The 26,385-nt window shown below is 40.6% G+C and overlaps 1 protein-coding gene across 6 annotated transcripts in view; it reads left to right on the forward strand.

Moving 5' to 3' along the window:
* The window catches only part of LOC119659375 (GATA-binding factor C), a 213,387-nt gene that overhangs the window by 168,323 nt on the left and 18,679 nt on the right, over window positions 1-26,385 (forward strand). For 5 of the 6 annotated variants that reach the window (XM_038067431.1, XM_038067436.1, XM_038067432.1 and 2 more), the window contains exon 6: window positions 10,816-10,959. In XM_038067431.1, the coding sequence (XP_037923359.1) occupies window positions 10,816-10,959 (144 nt within the window). The remainder of the gene's footprint in view (window positions 1-10,815; window positions 10,960-26,385) is intronic. The other variant, XM_038067435.1, reaches the window with a different exon arrangement.

Genomic DNA, 26,385 nt, shown 5'->3' on the forward strand with positions numbered 1-26,385 from the left:
AACCATGTATCGTATCCGAAAAGATCAATTTCCTCAATTCACATATCTCCTCCGTAAGAAGTCTCAACTAAAGATATCCAACACAAAGAAAAAAGAATCACATTTAAGACTTAATCGTGAACATTATTATCGCGTCAGGTCGTAGGCGGACTAAGTTAATTTAGTTTTGCACCCATTGCGACAGTTTTTCGTCCACCATATGAAACTTTGTTGTTTTCAAGGAAAAACATAAATTAAAAAAAAAAATAAATAAATAAAGAAAAAGCGAAACATTTTACAAGCGTTGCTGCCCCTGTCAAGTGATCTTAAAATCTGGATCCGTGAAATGTGAAGGTGAGAAGGTGTCTTTTGGAAAAGGAGCTTTTTATATTAATTAAAACATCTGGAATGGAATGACTTGAAAGGAGAAAAAGATAAAATTGAACGAACAAGATTGAAACGAGTATTACATGAATGTCCAGAATCTGTTGAGATACTAAGGGAGGCTATTGGATTATTGAACTAAAGAGAAGATTGTTTCAAATGTTTTGAGGAATGGAAACTTGTTTCAAATATCGAATAAAAAGAAAAGAAATTGGCAGCTACCGTATTTCGGGAACCAGTTATGCTGTCACCAATTTTAATTTAGTCTTGAAATATTAATGAAATACTCCATTATGTGTGATATAATATTTGCTAAACTCTTCGCTAACATTAGAGCCTCAGTAACCTATGTGTCAAGGACCAATTTCCTCGCCTTAGATTTCTATTCCAAAACAGTCCAAATTTTTCTCCCTTTGTCCACACTATGCCCTTAAATCGCATAATCGATCGGCAAATGACTCCACAGTTAAGCAAGTTTGACACATTGCTACATTTTGTAAGACCTTTAATTTGACGCATGTTATTGAGGGAAACCAACTGCTGGTATCCTCAATGGTCTTATTTGGAATGCTCGTTTCGAAAATGACCATCTCCACATATTGGTGTATATATTTTGTGCGTCTCAGAACCACCGGAAACACATTATTACCGAGTCGACTTGAAATTTTGTCTCCAAAATTACACCAAACATGAAAAGATACAGCATCAATAATGAGTCATTAATACAAATCGGGGGAGCTTGATGGTTATTATGAGACAAACAAAGGTGAGTTACGCAAATGTTCTCAGTAAGAAAATGGAAAGGAGATTGTTATTAATTAGTAGTAACACAATATATTACAAGTATGGTGATGCTGTTTTCGAAGGTGCCACCCTGATTATCCATTCATAAATTTAGACTTGTCCCCTGAGCTAGAAAAATTTCAACAAATACCTAGCGCAGATACAATGGAGAGCAAGTTTGTGAAGAAAGATTACCCTTCGGGCTGTCTCAAAACTAAAAAATAATTATAAAAGCGCCCTTTCCCGCTAAGGAATGAAGATCTTCATAGAATAGAAAAGGCGGGAGAAAGCTGCCACCCGCAGAAATAGGCCCCGCCAATCTATAGAAACTGACTCATAAACAGACTGCGACTGAGCGTTCGTTTGTGTTGTATGTGTTTGTTTGTGTGTTTGAGGTGGTGGAGAGGCAAAGCCTCTGAGCACTCAGACCTTAGTTGTCCATTGTATTCGGTTCCCCCTTCTAATGGAATATTCTGAATCCGTTTATGCATCGCAGAATTTCCGTTAGTGGATGTGATGCTATCCGCTGCAGTTTGAGCACATCAACACCAAAAATCTGATGTCTGATGCGTCCGTAGGCTTGGCACTCACACAGAAAATGTTCCGTGGATTCCGCTTCCTCATTACAGGATGGGCACGCATCATCTTGGATAATTCCTATTCTGAATAATATATCCCAAGCTAGTGAATTATTGCCAGTCACAATGCCCACAATACTTCTGCAAGTCTTCTTGCTTTTCGACAGGGTAATTTTACAGTACGTTCGTTTGGTTCTAACAGGAAGAGTTTGGTCTGTCTAGCAGCATTAAGGCTTCGCCACCTGTCATTATGGGAAACTTGTTTCTAGTTTTTGATAGCAGCATCAGCCAATGCTACCGAAACCCCACTTCCGGTCCGGGCATGGGGAAAGTTGAAGCCTCTTTTGCTAAGACATCCGAAATTTCGTTTCCCTCTAAACCACAATGACCAGGTACCCAGAGTAAATCCACCGTATTGAATCTGGAAACAGAATTCAATCGGTTTCTACATACCTGAACGATTTTCGAAATGATTAAAGTACTACTCAACGCCCTCAATGCAGCTTAACTATCACTACAGATTGCGATGCACCTGCCGTTCAACCGCTCATCAATCATCAAGTTGCCGCCCTTAGGATCACATACACTTCAGCCGGAAAGACCGTTGTATATTGTCCCAAAGGAAAAGCCCACTTTTCGTTACTATTCGAGAGGTAGACTCCTGCTCCAGAACCATTTTCTTTGTTTGAGCCATCGGTGTAGAAAACCTCAGTATATCCTGACACGCATTCTTCTGGTTCGTCCCACTTTTATCTTCGTTTCAAGATAAAATCATATCTTCTACCAAACAGATGTATGGGAATTCGAGAATCACAAGGCACTGCGGAAACTGGACTCAGTTCTCCCAATGACTCTTCCAATGCTTTGTGCCCCTCACGTCAATTATTTTTCCATATATCTAATCCCATTAGTCTATAAACTGCTCTCATTGCAGTGCACTGAATAAATAAATCCAAGGGCTGCAAATTGAATAATGCATTCAGAGCTGCGCCGGATGTCGTGCCCATGGCACCGGTGATACACAGAGACACAGTTCTTTGCAGTGTGGCAAGTTTACAGCGAAAACTTTTCTTTTTCACCTTAATCCACCACACTACAGATGCATAAGCAAACATCGACTTAATGTTAGCAACATATATCCACATTACTACCGGAGGCCTAAGTCCCCATGTCGAGGCAAAGGTCCGTCTACACAGCCCATAAGCTCGTTTCATCTTTACATCTACATGTTTATTCCAAAGAAGCTTCTTGCCTAGAATAATTCCCAGATACTTTACTTCTTCGGAGACCATTCAGTTTACTGAATATCCATGCCTGAGAAACCAACTGTCAATCAAATCAACGACGCGTTGTGTATTTCTACACACCGTTCCAAGATCTCGACCATTAACTAGCACAGCCACGTCATCCGCATAAGCTTGAACGTGTATTGGCAGATTTTGCAGTTCGCATAGTAGTGAGTTGATAAGCATACTACACAGAAGTGGCGACTGTACATCTCCTTGAGGGCAACCTTTCGTCGCTTCTGTTGTTAAGTAGCGATCAACACCCACTTCAGCACACAACAACCTCTGCGTTCGCATAGCGTAGATCCACTTTATTAGAGTTTCATCAACACCATGCTATCTGGCGACATCACAGAGCTTTTGGAAGGGGGCACAGTCAAAAGCCCCTTCAATGTCAACGGACATCCCCATCGCATACTCACCCTTCAGAGTTGCATCCTCTATCTTTGAAACTAAAGAATGAAGAGCAGACTCACATGACTTTCCACGTTGGTAAGTATGTTGATTTTCATTTAGGCGGTGCGACTTTAGCGCCTTTTCGCCAATGTGACGCTCAACCAGTCTCTCCAGACATTTCAGCGAAAGTGATTTTAAGCTGATGTGCCTGAAGTTCTTTGGATTAGAATAGTCACCTTTTTTAAGCTTTGGTATCAAGACTTTGGTGTCAAGAGGAAGGCACGTAGCCCAGAGCAAGACATCCTCGAAAAATATTTCTTAGAAAGCTCTAAGTGCTTTATATCCTCCTTTAGCATCGTTGGGTGGATGCCATCCATGCGAGGTGCTTTGAAGTGTTTAAATGATAGTATAGCAGCTCTCGCTTCTTCATTGGTAGCAACCGCTCTCACTGTGTCCCGATTCCCGTTGCAACACCTTCGTGTTGAAAGGTTTGCAGAAACCGTCAACTCTCTTCTTCCCCCTTCTGAGACCTGTTCTCCCGGATGGTGTACTTCTAAAAGAGTCTGTATAGACTCAACCCTGGCGTTCGTGAAAGTACCATTCGGTTTTCTAAGAGAGTCAAACTTGGCCGACTCATCCTTATTAAGGACTCTGCACAACCTGGAAGTCTCCCTTTCACCTTCCAGTTCCTCACAGTATGCTCTAAAAGAGTCTCGTTTCGAACGTTTTATGTGCCTCTTATATTCACTATGTGAGTTCCGGAAGTTTAGCCAGTCTTCATCTTTATTGCTTTTCCAAGCACGATTTAGAAGTCGTCTGGTTGATTTCCTGAGTCTCTGCAGTTCTCGATTCAACCACGGAACCGTTTTACCACGTTGGCCTGGAGAAATAGGACAAGCCTCTTCAAAGCACTCTAAAAGTGTGCCATTCTGAATTTTCAATTGATCTTCAACATACGACTATGGTATGATCCTGGTGGATCGACATAAGGGATGGGTTGGTCTAATCGTGGATCAAATAAAGGCTCGCTATGACCTAATACTATCTGACTGAGTTTCTCAGAGTGCCCAGGAAATGTCGATCGAAAAGCCATTACAGATCGTCCCCACATTTCCTTTTATCTACTTTCTTGGTTCTTCCTTCTATGAAGTTACCTTGACTGCGAAGATAAATCATTAACAAAGCTCCACAAATTATTTTATAAGAAAGTAGATACAAAGTGTGTGTGCAAATTATCTGTATCCGCATACCAGTATATGCAAATGCAGAAAATTCTTTCAAAAACCTCCTTCTACACTTCCTTTTCACTTGATCTTCACTCTTCCATTCAACCCAACCTGACTCAACTGAATGAATCAATCTGATGCCCAGGAAAAAACAGCCCCAAAGAAACTGATCTACATACTTGTATGTACATACGCATTACAAAAATTTATATAAAAAATTCAAAAAACATTAAATTCCCAACAGTATTTGACCTGATATTTTTCAAACACACATACCCGTGACAAGCATGGAATGTACATACATATGAAGCACCTGGTCATAGGTTTTGGGACTGTGTCCTCTTTTGGACTTTTCAGAGCTACACCATGGCCAATCCATCTATGTCATAACGAGTGACATAAGAAATTTGAAATTAATTGATTGAATTGAACACCATATAGCCAACACGACGAAATGGTGGCGCGTTGGGGGATCGAAAAAAAAAAGATATTACGAAATACGGAAAAAAGTCAGATTTTGTTTGTAGGACAGTTTGTCATGTATTGTTACAGTTTTTTGTCATGTGGGGTGACGATGTAGAAAAATATACATGCGTGGGACGATTGATATGTTTATAAAAATATTTAGTTGATAATTTTGTGTGGTGGCAAATATTTTCGAAAAAAAATGTGACAAAGAGAAACAATTGGGTCTTAATTAAGATTTATACAAAAGTTTTTTTAAATTTTTCTATAAGAAGTCAACCTTCATCAATTTTCACTGTTCAGTATCGTCTCGCTGCCGTTTTCTGAGGCTGACTTAACAGAGTGCTGCTAAGATAGTTCGGACTCAAATGAAAGAGCACCAACATTTTTAGAAACTCAGTCAAAGACAAGCGGGGGATAAAATATGTATAACAGGAAAATCAGAACGCATACATTTTTCCTCCATCTCCACACTGGCCTGCCCCACAAACAGATACTTTTAATTTCATTCAGTCTGCACTGGAGTGAGCTTACGTCCTTGGTTTAAAAGATCATTATCAAGTTTTTGATAAGAGAAGGTCACCTCCCGAAATTAAAACCCACTTAGAAACTCTATTCATGAATGAAATTCTTTCCCTAACCCGTTTTTTTAAGATTTATATAAAATCAGAGTCGTGATCGGCCTCGTCAAACTCCCTTTCCTTTCTAGGAAAACCTGTACCCCATCGCTGTCGAAATTTGTCCTTAAATGAACCTTAATTATGGGAGCAGATATTTGGTAATCAATTCTAATTCTAAAAGATATCAGTAGTTTCTATCTTCTTTTCTTGATCAAAAGGATATCCTTTGTCGATTCGCAAAATTTTTTTGGCACATCATGTTTCCCGAGAATAATGCTTTTTCAGTTGTGACAGTGTTCTATGGCTTCATCACCATGGCATGGGTTCATTGTGTAATTACTGTATCAAAAGAAGACAACAAATGATGACTCCCAAAGCTGCACCAATAAAAGCAAAAAAGTAGCTGTATTGCGGCACAGGTTTGCCCTTTGTGTGTTTTGAGATTCCAGAGTAAATATTTTGGTCGACTTCCCTCATGCTCTCATCCCCGGGCAAAAAACAAAATTGTTTCACAGATGCGCCATCCTCCTTCGAAACCGTAGGGAATTGCATGGCGGGAGAACGGAAACCTAATCAGAGGCTAAACTTCCAGAACTTAAGATTGCCGTATAAATCTTTCCATTGGCAGAAGGATTTCTTTTACTTAGCTACGAATTACAACTGAAGGGCCTTGATCATTGGTGAATTATATGTCGCCCACAGTGATTCCCAGCGTATTTTCATGATTTATAAGTGCTCTAACATACTGCAAGGCTTTGGCTAAAATGGCATTGTTAGTCCTCCTCCCTCCCCCTCAAAACTGTGCTTCCATACGTTGAATTCATGATCCTATATATGTACTTTTAGTACATTCGAAAAAGGTGTCCAAAAAGGCTAGCTCCAATCAGAGTTATTCACTGACATTAACCATGAATCCTTACTTTTGGAATTGTTAAATTCTTTCGCCTCAACAATCAATGAATCAGCAGTGACACGTAGCAACACAAATGTCATTCTGGGCTTCCTAACCATAGCCTTATTACGATGGCCCTTACGATTTTTTTTCCAACGACGAACTTTTATCTGCAGGCTCGATTGATTTTTGCATCATCCAATGATTGGTGCCTCTGCTGGCTCTCACCAGCTTCAGATAACACTAAACACTCTCTGAGACCTAAAAATTCTAAATTCACGAGTGTTATCGTCGCCAATTAACACCTGCCCCCTACGTCGTGGAAAGACTGCAATACGAAGATGGTCAATAAAGTGGCGAGAGCTGCATATACCGGCACTTAGAGTGCTTTGTGCCCACCTCCTACGGAGGCTCTGAATATCTCAATAAACTTCCTCCTCCTTGACTGCCATATTATATTTGCCGCAGCCTGTAATGCTTTCCGATTTGTTGGTGAACAACCATGCACACAGCAACATCCTGGAGTTACTGCCCAGAGAATTGAGGGCCACTCCACTTAAGAATACTATAAGAAGAACTAGCATTACTTCAATTTGACCTAGATGAATGTGGAACGAAAGGTCATAGCAAATTTTAACGAAATGAAAAGAGGGTGTACCACCGGCCTCTGCCACCCGTTAAACCTGACGTTTTCCAAGCAGTGCAATCTGGGAAACATGCCAATTGCCGAAACAGTTTGTAACCCATCATCTGCGGTCATCGAGGTATTCGCTAATTAATCGTCTAAGAAAGAATATCACAAAAATGGACCTCGCAACTACGGAAAAGAAGGAGAAACTTTTATACACTCGGTATTCACTTTCCCGGACTTACGAGAGTCACATACTATGTATTCGTGGAGTGTGGCTTTCCTGGAAGGACTCAGTGATACCTCAGCAAACGAGATATACGGAACTCTTAGCTTGTCTCAACTCTACCAATTACTGCTAAAATTCAAAACTTGCGCAGTTAATTCATTTTGCATAAATGCTTTGTAGAGCTGCCACGTAAGCGAAACAAATCAACCCTCAAATAATTTAAGTATAGTTAGCTCTAAAATTAAATAAAACAAATTACTAACCAGCAGCGGAAGGTCAACCAGGAAGCTTAGGTTTGGAATCATGGTTTCAGAAGATCTTCCTTAATATCAAGTTAGAAGACCTGCGAGTTATCCAATGAGTTCACCTGAAATATAATTCCTTGACACATTAACAATCTTCTCCTTTTTCTTCTTTGTTTCTCTTAGCAACGCTTCTCTTAGTCGTAATCTTAGCACTCCCCAGAGGACATATTTATCCACTAAGACCTCTTCTGATCTTAGGTGCGGCCATGCCATTATAAATAATGTTTAAAATCGTAAGCGTGTATTCCTTTTGCCAAATTTTGAAGTTTACTATCAGATCAGTCCATCATCTTCAATATTATCTCAGGACTTCTTCTACCTCTCCTGCAAGTTATCAAAATATCAAGTGGTCCTAGCCTATCAACCTGATCCCCCCGAACTAAATCAGTTTGTAACAAAGGTGCGCCCTTCTGTTCCTGTAGGCAATGACACATCGGACTACCTCTAGATTAAGAGGAGGAACACCCAACAAGACCTACATGGTGTCGGTCGAAACCAAGCAACACACAGAAAGGCTAATTAGGAATGCCACTCGCTGACACGTATAGAGTAGTTTTCTGCCCTGCTCCGTCAACGAAAAGTCGTACAACAAAGAGTCCAACATATATGCATGCAGTAATTCTCCTGCTTAGAACCCCTTCACCCCTCATAACATGCCTCTACGTACACACGAACTTATTAAGACGCGTTTTGAGCTCAATCAGGTGCGGGTACAAGGACATTCACCCCACAATTGTAACTTCCAAGTATGTCACTTTATTTCGGCATTTCATCCATACTCCTTTCGATTTGATTGATGACAAATAATTTACATAAACTTTTAACATTATCATGATGGTTTTATCCGTTGAGACCGTAACAACCACAAACCGCGAAAGTAGGCTCACCAAACAATTCATTTATCATCAGTTTCCATATAAATGGCCCTGCCATAGATCTCGCTGGGTAGCCCCACTCCCCATTCTCTCACAAGCGCTCGTTGGTACCTTGGGCGAATGCTTTCCTGCCATGGAAGTACTTCTTACACAGAGCTAATTTCTGGCAGCCATACTCACGAAGTTTCCAACGACATATTTACTACCACTACGGGCAACAAATTTGTTTTACATACATTAAAGCGTTGTCGATGGACCTTGCAGCACAAAAGATGGGATGTTTTTGCCCTCAGTCGCTGGACCAGAATCCTCGCCAGTATCTTGCCAAGGGTCGGGGAAAGAGATATGGTCCTGTATGACCGAGGATTACTGACGACTTCAGGAGCACAATCACCCAGAATTCAGGGAAATAACCCTCCTGCAAACAGCACCCAATGGAGATGGGGTAGCCCACCTTTTCACTTTTCGCCAGTCATTCCATCCCAGTAAGGTGACTTTCGAGACCTATGCCTTGCCTTTCCTGAATTTCTCCCCCTTTCAGCCCAACCATCTCGGAAATAATTCACCCCGCAAGGCACAAACTCTATCACTCTATCTCCGTTCACCTTGATGTCGACATTCTCGTGATTTCGTCTCCCTTTGCATATCCGGTATACCCTTCCCCAAGGGTCATCACTATACTCGCTGATGAAACACCTCGTCTATAGGCGAACGATTGACAACACTTTGACGACACGCCCTTTAGAATCTCTTCCCCAATAGATAGGCTTCCCTCTGCTTATTGCAAGGAGCATCCGTTCACGTCGTGACATGCTTTTGATCCCTCCGTTCGGGCTTCGTCAATATGTCATCATTAGCAGTAGACGTCCATTCGTTCAACGATTCCAATCATAGATAAAAGCACATACATAGAGAGGGGAGAGCAGCCGGCTATTTCTTGCACCCAACCAATATATTGCACTAAGTTAGCACTCAGGTCCAGTACCCAGTGGACGACCAATACTTACATTTACACCCCTATTGGTCAGCACGACCTCAACAGGAATGTGGTCACTCACATTGCATCCATCAGCATGTAGACAGTAACATTTTTGTATCGTCTGATGTCAAAACCGATCTTGGATATTCCATTATAGTCAGTCAAAGTTTCTATTGAGTGTTTCCCCAGTGGGGATCCTTACCACACGTCAAATTCATTCATTCCTTCAATGTTGAGTACAGGAAATGGACAACCTTTTCGGAATCTTTCATTTTGAAAATGCTCGGCATAACTCCCCTTTTTCAACAAATAGTAGGTACAGCTTATGAGAAGCTTTACCACATCCGCAAATTCTGGGGTCAATAAATCCACTCATAGGAACTTTTTCAGTCTTCAGTACTTTGAATTCATCAATCTCTGCCAAGATTGCCGTACTTATTTAGACTTTTTACCGCCTTTTCACTGTCGGGAAAGAGAGTGACCAACATTTTAGTGATGAAAAGGGCTAACGCTCAGATGACTTATTTAGGAATCCTTTTCCTGACCAACCAACATGATTGATTTTTTTTGTCGATCTTAATTCTTGGCCCGACTTTCTTGAAAATTCGGCAGTTTTGCAATGATTATTTCTTTGTACTGACTTTAGGGTAATTTCTAATTCTGTAACAATCGGTTTGACTTTGTATAACTTCAGTCCTTCAAGCCGATGTCCGACATCATTAGTATATTGTCCCCTCCTACAATTGGTTATGAATAGAACCTATTACGGCCGTACTTACTTCGAATAGTACTAGGATGTTGATCCATTCTGTAGTAACGACCATGAACTGAAGAAACCTGAACCATTTTCAAACCTAGTATCACCAATATATTTGCCCCTTTTACAGTCATCGGCATGACCTGTGGTGAACTTGCTTTCACTGTGGACCAGTATAACATTGACCCCTTCTGTAACAATGGACATGATTTGAAATAACTTCTGTCTCCCAAGAATATCAAAAATACTCCCTTTGGAGCCAGCTAAGGGTATGGAATGGGTACCATCCTCAGCACTGCTATCCCTCCACAAATCGAAAAATCAATTTATTTATAATCTAACGAAAATGAAAAACTTTGCCAAATACATAAAATTTTACTAATCAACAAAAAACTATTAAACAAGATACTAATTTACCAATTTCAAATTTTTGACTTTGCAGTCACTCCAAACCGCTGCCAAACGTGCAGGAACATCATGTGCAAATTGTAAAACCACAACAACAACCCTTTGGCGACGGAACGCGAGTGGTGAACCAGTGTGTAATGCCTGCGGATTATATTATAAGTTACACAATGTAAGTACACCCCTTCTATCTGTTAAATTCTATCTAAATATATTGTCTTCTATCTGTAATTTATTTTCGATTACGCAACCATAAAGGCTCATAAATTTCATCAACGCATTGAAAAAAGATTTATTCCGGAAAAACATATTTGGAAGATGGGTGTGCACTGATAGTTATTTTTCCGGAAAAAAAATTAAAAAAAAAGGGGTATGAACTCGAAGCGTATGATGCTCCCAACAACGACTCTTCTAATCTGAAAAACATCCCAATATGTCATGGTGTTCTATCTTAGTAGAAAGTGAAAGTAAATTTCTTTGAATATATCTCCTAATTCGAGATACATGTATGCTAACGTAACATAATGGGACTTTTTCGAGCTTTTATCTATTAGTAAAGATAGATAGAAAGAGTCATACTGACCTCCTCACCACTCGAGTATGTAACCCAAAAATGAGGCCACTGACTATTTACAACGTCCTTTCCTAGATTATGCCTATTCTACAGCAGTACTGCTTCCTTACAGCATGTACACATGAAGCACTTTATCATCCAAACACCATACTTCACCTGACCTTCTTCAAAAGGTCAAAAGCAATGGGCCTATGTTGCCGGATATCCGAAACACTTTATTACTCACACATTAACATTCATCCAGAATTTATTATTCGAGGGAGTGCATTAATTTCCACTAAATCCAACTTCCTGTACGAGTGTCGTCCACTGTGTGAAGCCCACACTCCAAGTTAGGGAACAAACTAGGCAGAAAAACAAAGCGTCCTTCAAGCAAAATGTATCCTGCCCTAAGACAATTGACTGCAGAACTGTTACTATGTAAATCCTGCGAATACATTGTACCAATGAATTTATGCACTTGACCATCTACAGAAAGAAAAATTGCATATGATACCACCAGGAAATCAATGACCAACTGAAGTTAGAGTCAAAGGTAGCTCCAACTTGACCGCGTTTGACTCCAGGCAATCTAAATCCTTCCAGAAGACTTCCCCCTTTACTTCCTACTTACTTACACAGGGTATGAAGTTTATTTAACGCTTAACCGATTTCACACACCATTTACTACTCACATGTGCATGGGTACTTTCCTAGGTTCGACGTAAGCGATTACGCTTTCATCGATTTAAAGGACCCCAAGTGGATGTTGATGATCTTTGAAAAATAAACGAGGGTGAATTACCCCGGATTGATGGATGCTGCAGACTGCCGGATTCAAGATAAGACAAAAAAAAAATTAAATATTGTCAAGGGGAGAATTATTGGTTTGGAATTTTCATGGATGCAGGATATGCTATTTAAGGGAGTTGTATGGGGTTTTTGAAGGGAAATTAAAGGTAATTGACACGCGGCAAGGAAATTTGAAAATTTGTTATTCCAAAGGAGAAGGTATAGTGGCAGTTATCTTTGCTTTCTTGTTTTCTTATGTGAAATCAGATTTTTATTGAAAATCCACTAGGAAACTCCAGGTATTAACATACACTTACTCGCCAAATATGAAATTTGACAATGCCAGGTGTAATATTGACTTTCCACCTCAATATTGGTTTGCACTTCTTGTTCGTTTGGATTCAGATTGTTTTTCTCATTTGTAAACATCAAGATAAATTTGTAGTAGGTCTCTTTCCAGTTAATTTTTACTGCTTCCGTTTATCAAGTTGTGATGCCACAGCTAATAATTTTCTACTAAAATCTAGTCTTAGCAGGGCATACCCTTAATACGTATGTATGTTCTCTAGAGCAGCAAACATTTTTTCCTACTTTGCTTATGTATAGTTTGAGGGCCAGTCAGACAGCGTTTTGGGGAAGCGCCCAGCTTCAACGTCCATTAAATGCCGAAAATGGACAAAGGGAACATTAGTCATCACTTTATTCTACTCTATCTGTACCTAACAGATACAGACTATAGCTAAGCTACAATGGCTTTTCCTCAAAATGTGTAGTATTAATCTCAGTCAATACTACACTACCAAAAAAAAGGTACAAGGAAAATAGCCGACCTGGAATGCACTTTCCGCCTCCTACGCACTACGGTTGGGTACCAATTGAGGACCGCGTTCTTCGCCTTTGTTGGTCAAGGGTCAATTGTACTTCTGCGTTAAAGCTTGATTCACTCTCGTCAACTTCAATTGGATTAATGCGCAATTGAATTTTTAACTATGTAAAATTGAAACTCAAGATTCCTCACATAAAGAAACACAAAACCTTACATATCTGAAGCAGTTCCGATTTCCTGACTTGTTTCCTATCAAATTCTTGTCAATGTTCTTAATATTAAAATTATCTTTACGTTACATTCATAAAACTGCAGCCGTATTTCTGGAACCAGTTGTTCCCTTTTTCAGTACGTTATCATGCACTACAAAAAGGAAACACTTGGTTCCCGAAATAGAGCACAAATGTCTTTTTGGTATTCCAGCGTCAGTTCTGCGATGCAGAAAGAAGTGTCGCATGTAGGTCTGGCAGATTTTGTCTCCCTCGGCCGTAAAAACATCAGACTGCAACCTAAGACATGCAGAGTGTGAAAAATGCACACCGTGCTACCCTTAAATTACACACATTATGATGACACTTGATATTGTGTGTTTGCATTTCGCTTTGTGCTATTCCGCTGCTAGGAGGTTTATCATTTCTGTTCTCAATCAAAATCAAATAGGTTAAAAAAATAATAAAAAGGCCGTGTTGATACTCCACAAATTAATGCAAAAGATCACATGATAACTGGTACCATAAAGCCCCTTTCATAGCCCAAAGAGAATATTTTCCAACTACCACAAATTACCGGAATGATGAGAATCTATTCTCTAAAGAACTGGTCCATGAATTCTAGACCTGTATTTGGAGTATCTCCAGTGATGATCATGACAAGAGAATTCGATAACCAGCCCAAATTCTCCTAAATAGGGCACGTCATCTACTCTTGCGCTCCATTGTTGTTGGTTTACTGAAATATATTTGAAATCACTCCAGGACTTCGTTAAGTTTCATTAGGGCGACCCACTCGTCAGTCATACCGAGATAGATCCCAGCACATGGAATAATAATAATAATCGTTGGTGCAACAATCCATGTTGGATCAGGGCCTTGAAGTGTGTTAGAGCACTTCATTCAAGACCGTAACGGTACACTAGGAGGCAATGTGGTCAGCATTGCGCTCGCCCGAGATTATTACCCTGATTTGACTCAGGTACTCATTCACAGCTGAGTCGACTGGTGTCCGACGTCAAATCACGATACAAATTCCACTGCCACCAGCGAGATTTGAACCGCGACCTTCCGTACGTGGAATAGCCAAACGCTATTTTTAATGTATAACCCATCTATTACCACTTCCGGCTTCTGATCAATACAATACATAACTAGTGATATACGCCCTGAAAGGTACATAACTTGACAATGCCTACAAGAAACAAATGAACAAATTGAAAGGAAAAAAAAATCAATGCCGATATGAATTCACCCAGGAACTAAACTCAAGGACTCTGACCCTTAAAAGTATGAGCCTTCACAGCCTCGGCAGTTATTTCAAATATTTGATTCACCGAAAGAACTGTCTTAGATCAAAAAGTACAACCCCTTCATCAAAGTTGAACCTTTGACCTCCAAGAGTTTTCTTTAACAGACCAAACAGATGATAGTCACACGGCAACAAATTTAAGCAATGTGGTGGATCTTCCAATTGATCTCATTGATTTTCCTCCAATTCGCTCTGATAGATGACGCTTATGATTGGGAAGCTTCGGTTTGAGTTGTGTTCAGCAGTTCACAAAAATAAACAGAACTTCTTATTCGGTGTTCATAGAGGAGAGAGAATGCCTTGGATATCCCAAAACACGGTGCCAAGAATTCCTCCTGCAGACTATGGTGTTTTCGCCATTAGTGGTCAGCCTCATGTTTTAGTCACCACTCTTTGCTCGTTTGTAGTGATGAACCCATGTCTCGTCACAGGTGACAATTCGACTGAGAAATATTTCTCCTTCTTAGGAATAATGAGCATAATGACCTCTGGCAAATTTCCAAACGGACGTTCTTTTGATCAATAGAAAGAAATTGAGCAACCCATCATCCTGAAATCTTTGAAAATTTAAGCTCCTCTCTGATAGTGGAATGTACATTCCCATGACTTAGATCGACGGAGGAAGCAATTTCTTCGACAGTGAGGCTTCGGTCTTCCCTCCAAAGCTTCCCAACTGCACGGATGTTTTCGGATGGAAACTCAAGGATGCCGATCGAAATCCTGATTTTCCAACATTTCGTGTCCTTCAGAAAAATATTTACGCCATTCGTGCACGCGGGTTTTAGAGAGAATTTCGGTCACGAATTGGACCCGTAAACGTTAACACGGTTCTAAAAATTCACTATCTCGCGAGTCAATCCCTTTCGCAACGGAAGTAAGAACCACTTGCTCACTCGTTGCTCTAATGTCGACTGAATAAGAATAATATTGGCAGCTGGTGCGGAAGTGCAGTGCAAAATTCGTGGAAAAATTCGGAGCTTTCGCGCTCTTCAAAATCGCTTAGTAGCCAAATATCCTCTTATATTTGACTGACCTCGGTAAATGCAACTCTCTCTCTGCAACTCTCAATTCGCCTGACCGTCCTTTTTCATTTATATTTCTTTAGCACATGTTTACCCGTAACGCCTTATTCCTCTGCCACCTTTGCACCTCGAACTTCTAGAAATGGAAGAGAGCGTGTTGTGAATTCCCCGATGTGCTTTGGTATATAGGGCAATCGAGGAATGAGCGTTAGAAAAATCATTTACATCAGCATCTGTGTCCTATGAACAACTTCATAACCATGCTCTGGCGTTAAAAATTTTTCCATCCGAAATTGCACATTCCAGGAATGAGCAATTTTCAATTTTGTTTCAATCCACCGATATTTGGTAAAAATCTTGCAAACCGATAATGACGTTGTGAGTATCCTTAAAACTAAAGTTGACGTTATCCTTCTTTTGGAGATACCCAAAGGATGCTTTCAAAATGTCAATGGTCTACTATTGTCTCTCTTATCTGGTATCTTCCAAATAATTTGCCATGACAACCAGGAACAAACCATTGGTTAAACCAAAAGTCTTAGACTATTGTACAATGAGAAGCATGAAAAACTAATTAGGCAGGACACCACTGCACCAATGACCCGAAGTTTTTGCAGTCGCAGAATATAAATAGGAATAAAAAGAAGAGAAGAAAAGGGTTCTTATTAAAAACGCCCGAGAGAAAGCTAACAATTCTAACACTGGACGCTACAAATTACGTCCGAAAGACGCCGCTCTATGAGAAAGCCATGCAAACAGTGGGAGGACTCAGTGGACTAGGCCAGTAAAAAACTGCTGGAATTTCCCAAGGACGCGATCGATTGACTGAGATTGCTGGAGGAAGTCTATCCTGGAAGGCAAGGGACGATTTGGCCTTTAGCGTCATTGAAGAAGAAGAAGAAGCCTCGGTTACATGTAGCCAAAGTGGGGAAGACAAACAGGCGCTCCTGCTGCCCGGACACCACGAACCTTATATGAAGAATCATCGGAAAGATTTTTATGTTGGATCTTAGATTGACAAAATCCTACAGCGGAAAGCTAATGTACAAGGCTTCAGTGTTTGGAATTGTAGTTATGGGGGAATTGGTGATGTCAAATTGCTGGTAGCTCTATCCACAAGCTCTTATTTGGAAAACTTATTTCTCACTTCCCCCATCGCTACAGATTCCATAAAGACCTTTCTAAATTATTCCAAACTAAGCCCACTACATACCCTTATCTGACGATGCCATGGCTATATCATCAGAAAACTCTTTTTACTCCACGAGTAAATCAAAATAACTTGCAGATTTGTCAACCTAACAATAGCCTTCCTGCTTCTCATCAAGTGCGCATCATATATCAATATAACACCCCTCAGGGGCCCGCAATACTACTCACCTATTTGAGACAGCGTTCACCTTTAACCAATGAATATTCAAAAGAACAATTTTCGTACAACCGATCGTATATTTTCCCAACAATCATAAAAGTCAAAAATAGATTCCTATCCGCACTCAACCTAGAGTCCCGCCATTAAAAAGAAAACAGATTCTACCACTTTCTCCCCAAGTATACAATGGCGTCTACCCTCGAAATTTTTATGTCCGTTTATCCATTTAAACCAATGAATTTTACAGAAGAAAAAACCAGTAAACCATATCAACGCAATCTAATTGCGCGTACCTACTTCAAAAAATGCACATCAGCTATCTAACGCTAACGTATAAAACCATAAAGATAAAATAAATTCAAATCAAGCCACCCCACCGTTGAATAGACATCGAGGTGGCGATGGTTTCGGTGGTGGTGGCTAATAAATAAGTTCATGTTATTAACTGTCTTCCAGCCATCCCCTTTATCCTGCATCCTGACATGAAAACGCTATGCGCAAGGATTGCCAACCATTTGTTTTAGGCTGATATGTATGAGGGGTTGATTCCAAACGTGGGGTTGAGGCGTGGAGCGACTGGCGATGATATCTATGTACAACATTGAGAATTACGTTCCAACCAGATATATCGTCTCCATCTACACTCGAAATTGTTGTTGTTCTCTCGCATCGCACATCTTCTAGGATCATGGAATCTTAGTGGAGCATCTCAAGATGTTTTATATATGTACGTCGATAGGTATACGTGCTAGATACAATGGTATATTTAGGTAGATGGCAGCGCGCATGGCCAATTCCGCTGCAAGGGAAAAAGCCATTTTCTTTTCTTGCTAACTTTAATGCCTAAACTACAACGTTTTGCATAATTCATCCCGGACCCGGGCGTTTTTTTCGGTCTTTAAGGAATAACTTTTCGGATGGGAGTTAAAGGACATCAGTGGGGCTCTCATCAAGATGGATTCATCCCCCATTACAGTAAAAGAAAGAAACACCTCATTTTGCATTTTTTTCCCAGTTCCTAGGCAAATATTTACGTCCAGCAGAAAGGATAATGTATGAGTTCTGCTCTCCCTCGGTTTCCACTCAGCATCATTCTTAAATTTACGGCCAAACTTTAAGAAAAGCAATAAAAAGTGCCGACCGAAAAGTTTTCCACTTTTCCTAAAGAGATGTCGGTTTGGTTTGGAGGTTCTTTTCTCTTCTTTTTTTTGCTTTTCTGTTCTTGCTTTTGTTAGCCTCATCCACCTTTCCTGGTGACTACGTTGGAATCAATGTCTTCTTCTTTTTAATTTTCCCGCACTTGACGGGTAACTTAATGAGGAAAAGTTTAGACATTCACAAGTCAGAACGCTTGAGATCCATGAAATTAATGGAGTTTTTTTTTCTTCTGTGAATTTTATGTACGTGAACATACATACATATCACTAGGTATCTGGAGGTAAGTCTTTTTCGTAGGGAGAGAATTAGTAGTAAATCTTGAATGCCGACGGGTATTCCTCTTTAGGTGAAACAATGAATGTGTCGTGAAAAGTGATGGGGACAAGATTTATGGAAGTGATGCTGTAGAAGGAAGTTTTGCTTCTCGGGATGATACACATAGGCACGTGTGCAGCTGGGGTAGGGGAGCCAAGTTTAGTTGGAAGGCTTTTGTGAGAAATAGTAATAGAATAGGTACTTTACGGTCCCGTAAATTACAGGCTCAAATTGCCTCCTTACAGCATCAGGGAGCTGTCTTTCATACAAGCAAAACGGGGCTCTATTTTAACACCCTCCCTCAATCTCCCGATATTAAAAGCTAACTTCTATCAAATTTGGCAGGCTTCACTAGCAACCAACATTTCCAATAAACTCCGATACATATTACCTCTCACCGTGTCAGCAACCCACCCACATAACCCGAAAACCTGCACCCCAACTAATCTGCATACCAAACATATGCAAATAAATTCAAACCGATAATCCTCCAGCTTCCACAGTCATCAAACATTTAAGACTTTGATGATTATCACCGAAAAAAGGCATTATCATCACATAATGTCATTAGTGGGTCCACAAACTGATGGTACCTCCTCAAAATTTATCAACCGCCGAACCAACAAATTTCGATCAAATATCGATCGCCCGGTAGGCCTGAGATCCCCTAATAGACAGGTGGCGCCCAATTTAGAATGTTGTGTGGTATGAGACAGGACAAAAATTGTGGTCTTTCCTTAAACTGCATTTTATTGCATGAGTCCACGAGGTGAGCGTATTCAACGGATCTCTGAAAGATGCTGATGCTTCTGGGACAAAGATACAAACAATTACAAGAACAACTGGCAACAGTTTTTCTCGCTGTACCCTTTTCCCGTATTATTTACATTACTTTTTCAACCCCGCTTCTCCCCCGGCGCCTGGTCTACCTCATCATTCTCTTCCCAGAGATTTCATTTTCATTCTCATTCAATAATTTATTGAAACGAATCGATAATAGTGTATGCAAATTAGACGACATCAAACTCCCAAGATATTCCAAGAAACTATACAGAAACGAACGTAACATTGTACTTTATTTTGTTTTATTTCACGATTTTTTTCTGTGTTTGTTTGTTTAGTATTGCCTTACTGAGGTTTTCTTCTGTTCAGTTCTCAGATCGTTTTTCAATCGCCATAATTGGTCGTCTTACGAGATGTCTTCTATGGGGACAAAAAAAAACGGCCCCCAGAAAAAAAACCCAGAAAAGAGACACCATAAGAAATCATGTTCGCCTTGTAAAGGGATTCTTAAAATATGTTAAGCTGAAGCTTAAGTTTTTGGAAGAAGCAGATAACCAGCCAACCGGCCTGCCTGTCTGGTCGTCTGCCTACTAGCCAGTTAGCTTGGGAGAGTTAGAAAACATGGGTATCTCTAGGTTGTTGATTAATAATTTGAAAGCGTCGATTTACATGAATTTTTATAACCGAAACAACTTAATTCAATTATAGATGTCAACGAGTGGTCGGAGAGTAGATAAATTTCGTGAAATGATTATTTGTTTCAGATTTTGAGGGGAATGTAGATATGCATATTTTTTAGGAATGTGGTGGTCCAGAATTTCTAAATTGTTGCGCTTTGTTATCGGGATTATATAACAGCAAGTTTCACTTTGAATGTTAGAAGAGCGTGTATTCCAGTAGCACTATTTATATACGAGTAGCTCAGAATTCTAGAACGAATTGGGTTCTCCCCATTTAAGGACAAGAATATATTCTTACGCACGTCAAAGGTACCCATTTAGAAAAACGTCACCCTTTCCAATTTTCACAAACTGGACAGTCTTTATTCAGGTTTATAACCAAGACTTCATTCAGTCTTCGGTTAAGTCAAAACATAAGTGTTGTCAAAAAGGTAACCTGCCCTCCAATTACAATTTCAAAATTTATCCTCTTCAGCATTTGCCCCTGTTACCAAATAAACAGGGTCGACTCCGCTACATCAAATTCGTCCATTCGAATAGAGAGTCAAGTGGATTATATTTCGCTGTTTACCGTGGTGAACTAACGCCATTTCAACCAAAAGGAGGAACGTTCTGCCAGACGTAACTCTTATTACCATGCGCTTTCACCAGTAAGCTACTCCTCCATCATTATCACAACCAGCGTTATCCGCTTGAGGCTTACCTTAGTAACGAACTTCAAACATCCTGGTTTTGCCCCAAGGCCTAATATTTCGATATCCCTAAAAGCTGTCTACTGTGCTGGCCTAAGTTTTCGCTTTATTTCAGGCAGGATCTTATTTTTCTACTAAAGCCTTTCCGGGCTAGGCCATCCTAACCAACTGGCCTACCGTAACCAATTCGACCGAATTTTATCCACAAAAAGATCGGTCGAAATTGTCCATCCTCCTGTAGGGGGTCAAGAATTCTACGCAGGATTCTTCTCTCGAGCGCGGCTAAGAATACCCCGGGAATACATGAGGACTGGTGAGGCGTTTGAAAATTGAAATAGAGTATGTTGTCTGCCAACAGTCGTGTGCGGATTTTTTTGCCACAGCTGTTATCAGTAATATTCTCCTATTTTCATTATTCTCGGTTAACCAGTGCTATTTGATGTTGTTATTGGTACTAAACAGTCAAACATGGAAGGCTGTAATAGCGATTTTTTCATAAACCGTGAAACTGAAATCAATCGTTGGAAACACCGCATAATTTCACTCTGATTGCATCAGATGTTAAATACTATAAAATGGGGAGAATAGGTATGTTTTCTTTAGTTTCATAGAAAATAATGGTCACTGCTCCATGAAAAGTCCAAACCTTCATCAATTCTGATTCAATGCACTCTCGATGAAAAGCTGCGTCGATATCTGTAGACGTCTTGATTAGAAGAAAAAAACAGCGGTGGGAAGGTCATACTCTAAAAACGTAACTCGTTTGTTGTATCATGCCATGCTCATAATAACATAATTAAAATGTACTATCCCAGCATGGCCGACGAGTGGAGCGCAGTACAAGCAGTACAAGTTCCTTCAATCCTACCTGAACCTGAGACAAATTTCTAGAAACCAGCAACCATACTCATTTCAATCAACAAATGAGGCTCTTTCCTTGCCTATAAAAAGAATCATAATTGACAGAACCAGCCTAACCTTCGAATTATGGCACCAAGAAACCAGAGGGCTTGTGCTGCCGAATACACCCAGAATTATACGTCCCGGATCTCTTTAGGCTCATTAAAAGCCGAATAATCCTAGAATGTAGGCTCTCATGTCAGAAAGACACCGTAGAGGAAAAAGGGAGATACACGTTTCTGAGGCTCATGTGAGTTTGAAATCATGAATTTCAGATCAGATCAGATCAATAAAGTGACTATTAGAACTTTTTCGTGATCAAAAAAAGACTAACTAGAATAGCGGCATATCTTTGGTACAGAAAACCAAATTTAGGACTTGTACTGAAACGTGTCATCACAAAGCGCGCACGTACACTAACTTGTAGCTCCTGCTCTATTCTTTGGGCTCTTACTCAACTTGGCTCACCACGGAGAACCTTAAAAATATCCACTTGAACAATGCACTTGGAAGAAGTTTCTGATTTTTAAAAACAAGGTCTCTGAATTTTTTCCACGCCTGCATTAAAACTGCTAAGGTTTATATAATTTCATATAAGCAAAATAACCGTCGATTCTTCTACCATAATCCTACAATCCTCTAAATTTCCCTTCAGCTATCAGGCGACAGAAACGGATATTCACTGAAGTGTGTCATAAAAATTAGAAGAATCCAATTCCCAATTGAACACGTCCCCTCCTGTTCTTCCTTTTTTCGTCCTATCTCTTTCTTGTTCTCCCTCCCCTCTCTTCTCCAATCTTCCCTCTCCCACCTTTCTTTCATCAATTTTCCCCCTCCCCACTGTTTTCAATTAGTAACTGCGAGGTTGACCCCGTCATAGTTGCGTTGATGAGATTAACTAGCTTCACTGGTATGCCAAGCTAGAGTATGATTTCCTATAGTACGTTGTCATTGATACTGTCGTACGTACTTTTGAGGTCGTCAAGTAGTCTCCATCTCTTTCTACAGATCCAGTGGCCTTTTCTACTCTACTACTTTCTTTCTACTCTAAAAGGAGCACCATAACGTAACTAAGGGATGGTTGGACCAACAGACGAGCGTCTGTTACTTATAATCATTCTGCCTAAAAGGATCTTTCAGTCAGTTATCTAGTAATCGACTAAGTACCTTTGCAGAAATATTCTATTCAAAGATAAGCTTCTTCAATTTAAAGCAGCACCGAACAAGACTGCAGCTGGAGGGGAAAGTTGAGAAAATTTGAAGATCCTATATCTAGCAGGTGACATCTTCGAATAAAAGCAGTGCAGTCTGTTTGCTCTTCGGCACCGGGGTATAGGTTGATGCTCTTGGCAAGGAGGCATATCGTAAGCGCCTTGCGCAAGTACGCAAGTGTCTGCCTACGGCACTGTCTCTCGACCGGCCATGATAGTGATAGTGATCTCTCCTGACTGTGTGTTCCGCAGTGAATGACGCCGTTAACACTTTTTTGTTATGGAAAGTGGAATAGGATTCATCAATAACTTTATTCAAACACAGGGCAGCTCTCTGCATGCGGGTTTCTCTTCTTGCGAAGAATATAAAATTCGACCGGTGAAAGGGCTTCCTTCAACTGACACTTCCCTTCCTCCTTTTCACTCCCATTGGTGAAAGGGATTCCTTGATTGGCTGCTTGAAGGAAAAGAGCGGGAGAGCTAACCAGAAGAAAAATGACAAACAGTACTATGGTAGTTGTCCTATTTAACACCTCTGCCCCAATTGATTTTCACACATTGAGCCGGCTTAGAAATCTCTCTGTAATGTGAGCATAACTTGATGGACAGCGATGAAACTCCCACAAATCAGTTAACCTCAAACAACCGGACCTAATGCATATCTTCCAAAATTGTTCTTCCCATAGTAACTTTCGATGAATTTTCATGGCAATCGGCGCTTAAAATGAACCCTTTATAGACTTACATCTTAGATCGTCCTCCTTGAAAACGTCGAGGCATCAATCGGCTTAATTCGATGAATTTTAAAAATAAAATAAGACACTTTTATCAAGTTCCCCTCAGAGCGGATGGATTTTCGAAATGTGGAGGCTCTCATAGGAGTCTAGTTTTCTAACGTCGTTCATTTCCTTCAAAATATTGGCGTTGTCCAACGACAAATGGTGTCCTTGCTCTATTATATGTCTGGCAACCGCGGACTTGTCGTGTGGGTTATTCTTATTCTTAGCGGATTCGGCTTCATTTTATATGTTCTAACAGCCTGGTATGGACTAGCCGTTTTGTTTGCCCTACATAAATCTTGTCACAGTCTAGGCAGGAAATCTAATAAGCGGCGCATTTTTCAGTATACTCCCTTTTGTCTTTGACTGATTTTAACCGGGTCTTAAGTAGATATCGTCTGCTAATTGAGGTGGACCGGAACCCATCTTTGGGTAGTCGCCGAGTAGGCTAGTGTTATCCATTGCCTAGGTTCTGTGTTCGTCTTCTGGAGGAGTGTTGAAACTTGTTTTCTTGACGCCTGGCGTAGTTTCTTTTTGATCGGGTTTTCGGAGATTTGAGGTTCCCGTTGTATCCGTTTTTCTTGACTGTTTCCAGGATGTGGTTCATTTCTTTATTTCTTTTCGCCCCGTTGAGCGGTGCTGTGGCCATCCTGTGAATGATAAAGTTGTATGCCGCCATCTTACGGTGGAAATCGTGGTTTGAGGTGTATGTTATGGTTCGTTGTGTGCATTCAAAATCCCCTCTTTCCTGGTATCTCCCCTTCCTTTTCGATCTCCATTTTGAACTCGATGTTCCTGTGTGCCCGGTTGATTTTCTCGAGGATTGTTCCCGCTTCTTCCCTTTTGATGATTGTTAATACATCGTCCACGAATCTGATCCAGAATCTCGGGAGTGCCCCAGCCTCCTCGGGTTCATTCTCCAGGTTCTCCATAAAAACCTCGCATAGCAGTGGTGAGAGCCCATTGCTTCCCCAGAGGTTCATCATCATCATCAACGGCGCAACAACCGGTATCCGATCTAGGCCTGCCTTAATAAAGAACTCCAGACATCCCGGTATTGCGCCGAGGTCCAGGTTTTATTTACACCCGGACGGACATGGTATCGCTCATAGATTTCGTTCCAGAGGTTGCTTTCTTTATAATGGGTTTCCATTCAGCCAAAGCCCTTTCCACCCTTTCAACGGAGTCTGCCAGAGGTCTTTCCTGATGTCATGAAACTTACCTTCCTCTAGCTTTTTGCGTACTAAGTCGTCGTATGCTCCTTTCTCCATGAGGACCCCTGCGCTTCCTTTGTCTGCTGGTAAACAGAAAACGGCTTTCTCTTTCAACTCTTTAATGGTTTTGTGGTGGTTGGACGATGCTCGATTGCTTGTGGGCATTCGCTTGGTGGTATCTATAGCTTCCCAAAGTTTCGAGTAGGAAATTTTCTTCTGGTACCCGTGACCTTTCAATCTGTCTTGACCAGTGACCCATACTTCTGGCTGTGTTGTGTATATCCACCTAATAAACAGAAGTCTCCACCGTCAATCCAAATATCCCCAAACACCTGTCCACAATTAAAGTGTGAAATTCAATTCAATTTCCCATCTATTGTTTGTTGATCCACTTCAACCGTCAAAACTGCACTAAAACGTGGCGCCTTACCACCGAATGACACGATTTTTCATTTCAATTCCAATAGTATCTTTTATAGTGGCCCAAATACAGATCACACGATGCCGACTTATTGTTGTTGGGTCACATCATTTTTCCAAAATCACATTATGAATAAAAACCGATTTTTATCGCTACCGAAGTTTTGTGTGGACCCCGGGTCCGGAGGCTTTGGGCACGCGTCACTCGTTCCGGTCGATTTAGCTAGCATAGACCGCGAACTTGGCTTCATATTTTAATCTGTGATTTGAAAAGTCGTCGACGTTGCGTCGCGTGCGGCCTCCTCTTTTGTCAGATGACGAGATTTTGATATCTTTTCCTTAAACATTCATTTGATTCCTTACCGCTTTGCATTACTGCCCGAAAGCGGCAACGTACCGCATGTATAATATCCAATAGAGCGGCGAGAAGTAGTTGGAGATAAGTTGCGGACATTATCTAAGAAGATACTCTCACAGACTGTGCTAATTGTTACTGTGAACGAGATGCAAAAGATATTAATCGCATTCTGCTTAAGATATGATGAGAGGCAACTTAAGCTAATTTTCACGGTTTAAAGATTAAATGATGCTTGGTAGATTGCTGGGATGCTCGCCGCTAAGGAGCGAATGAATGTTGGAGGCTGTACGGGCAAGTGTATGAGCAGCTATGACGAAAGATAATCTCGGTGGATGATGATTAATTTTTATAACAAGATCTGGAATAGTGAGATAAGTTAGATTTGTGCAGATGAACTGAATTTGAATGATCGTAAACATGAATGTCCAATTATGCTGAGAAAAATTACGAGAGCTCGGAGAAATGGAAAGGAGCTAACTTAGCATGAAATCTGCATATGCAAATATGTAATCCTTAATACTCTATCTGACAAGAATCTAAGTGCAGAAAGAATCTATCTTCTAGGCCGTAAGCTTTGTGGAAAATGTGGCTCCGTCGTTTGCCCCGTTGAATTCCGGCGTCTATCCTGTTTCGTGGTTCTCACCTCAGTCTCACAATTCCTTACGGCGTATAAGGCAGTCTACTCCAGCTACATTGTTGCATCCTTGATATTTGTAGGATACTTTAAAGGCAACGAAATATTAGATCCATTAAAACCTATCATCATCCCCATTAGGCTCAAGCCTTGCAGGTGATTTCCGGAAAACAAATTGTCATGCTTAATCTACCGCGATTGCGTACAAGCCTTAAAGGGCGTCGATGGACACTCTGTGCGCATTGCGCTGCAAGATTGCAACAAATCGTAGCTAATAAAGTACGTTTGCTATTCTGACGCAAACAATGCCACAAAAGGCCGAGTTCCCGTCCCTTATTCAAATAGTTTTTCCTATTCAAGTGCTCTCG

This window comes from Hermetia illucens, chromosome 6 (genome assembly GCF_905115235.1).
Source record: "Hermetia illucens chromosome 6, iHerIll2.2.curated.20191125, whole genome shotgun sequence".
NCBI lineage: Eukaryota > Metazoa > Arthropoda > Insecta > Diptera > Stratiomyidae > Hermetia > Hermetia illucens.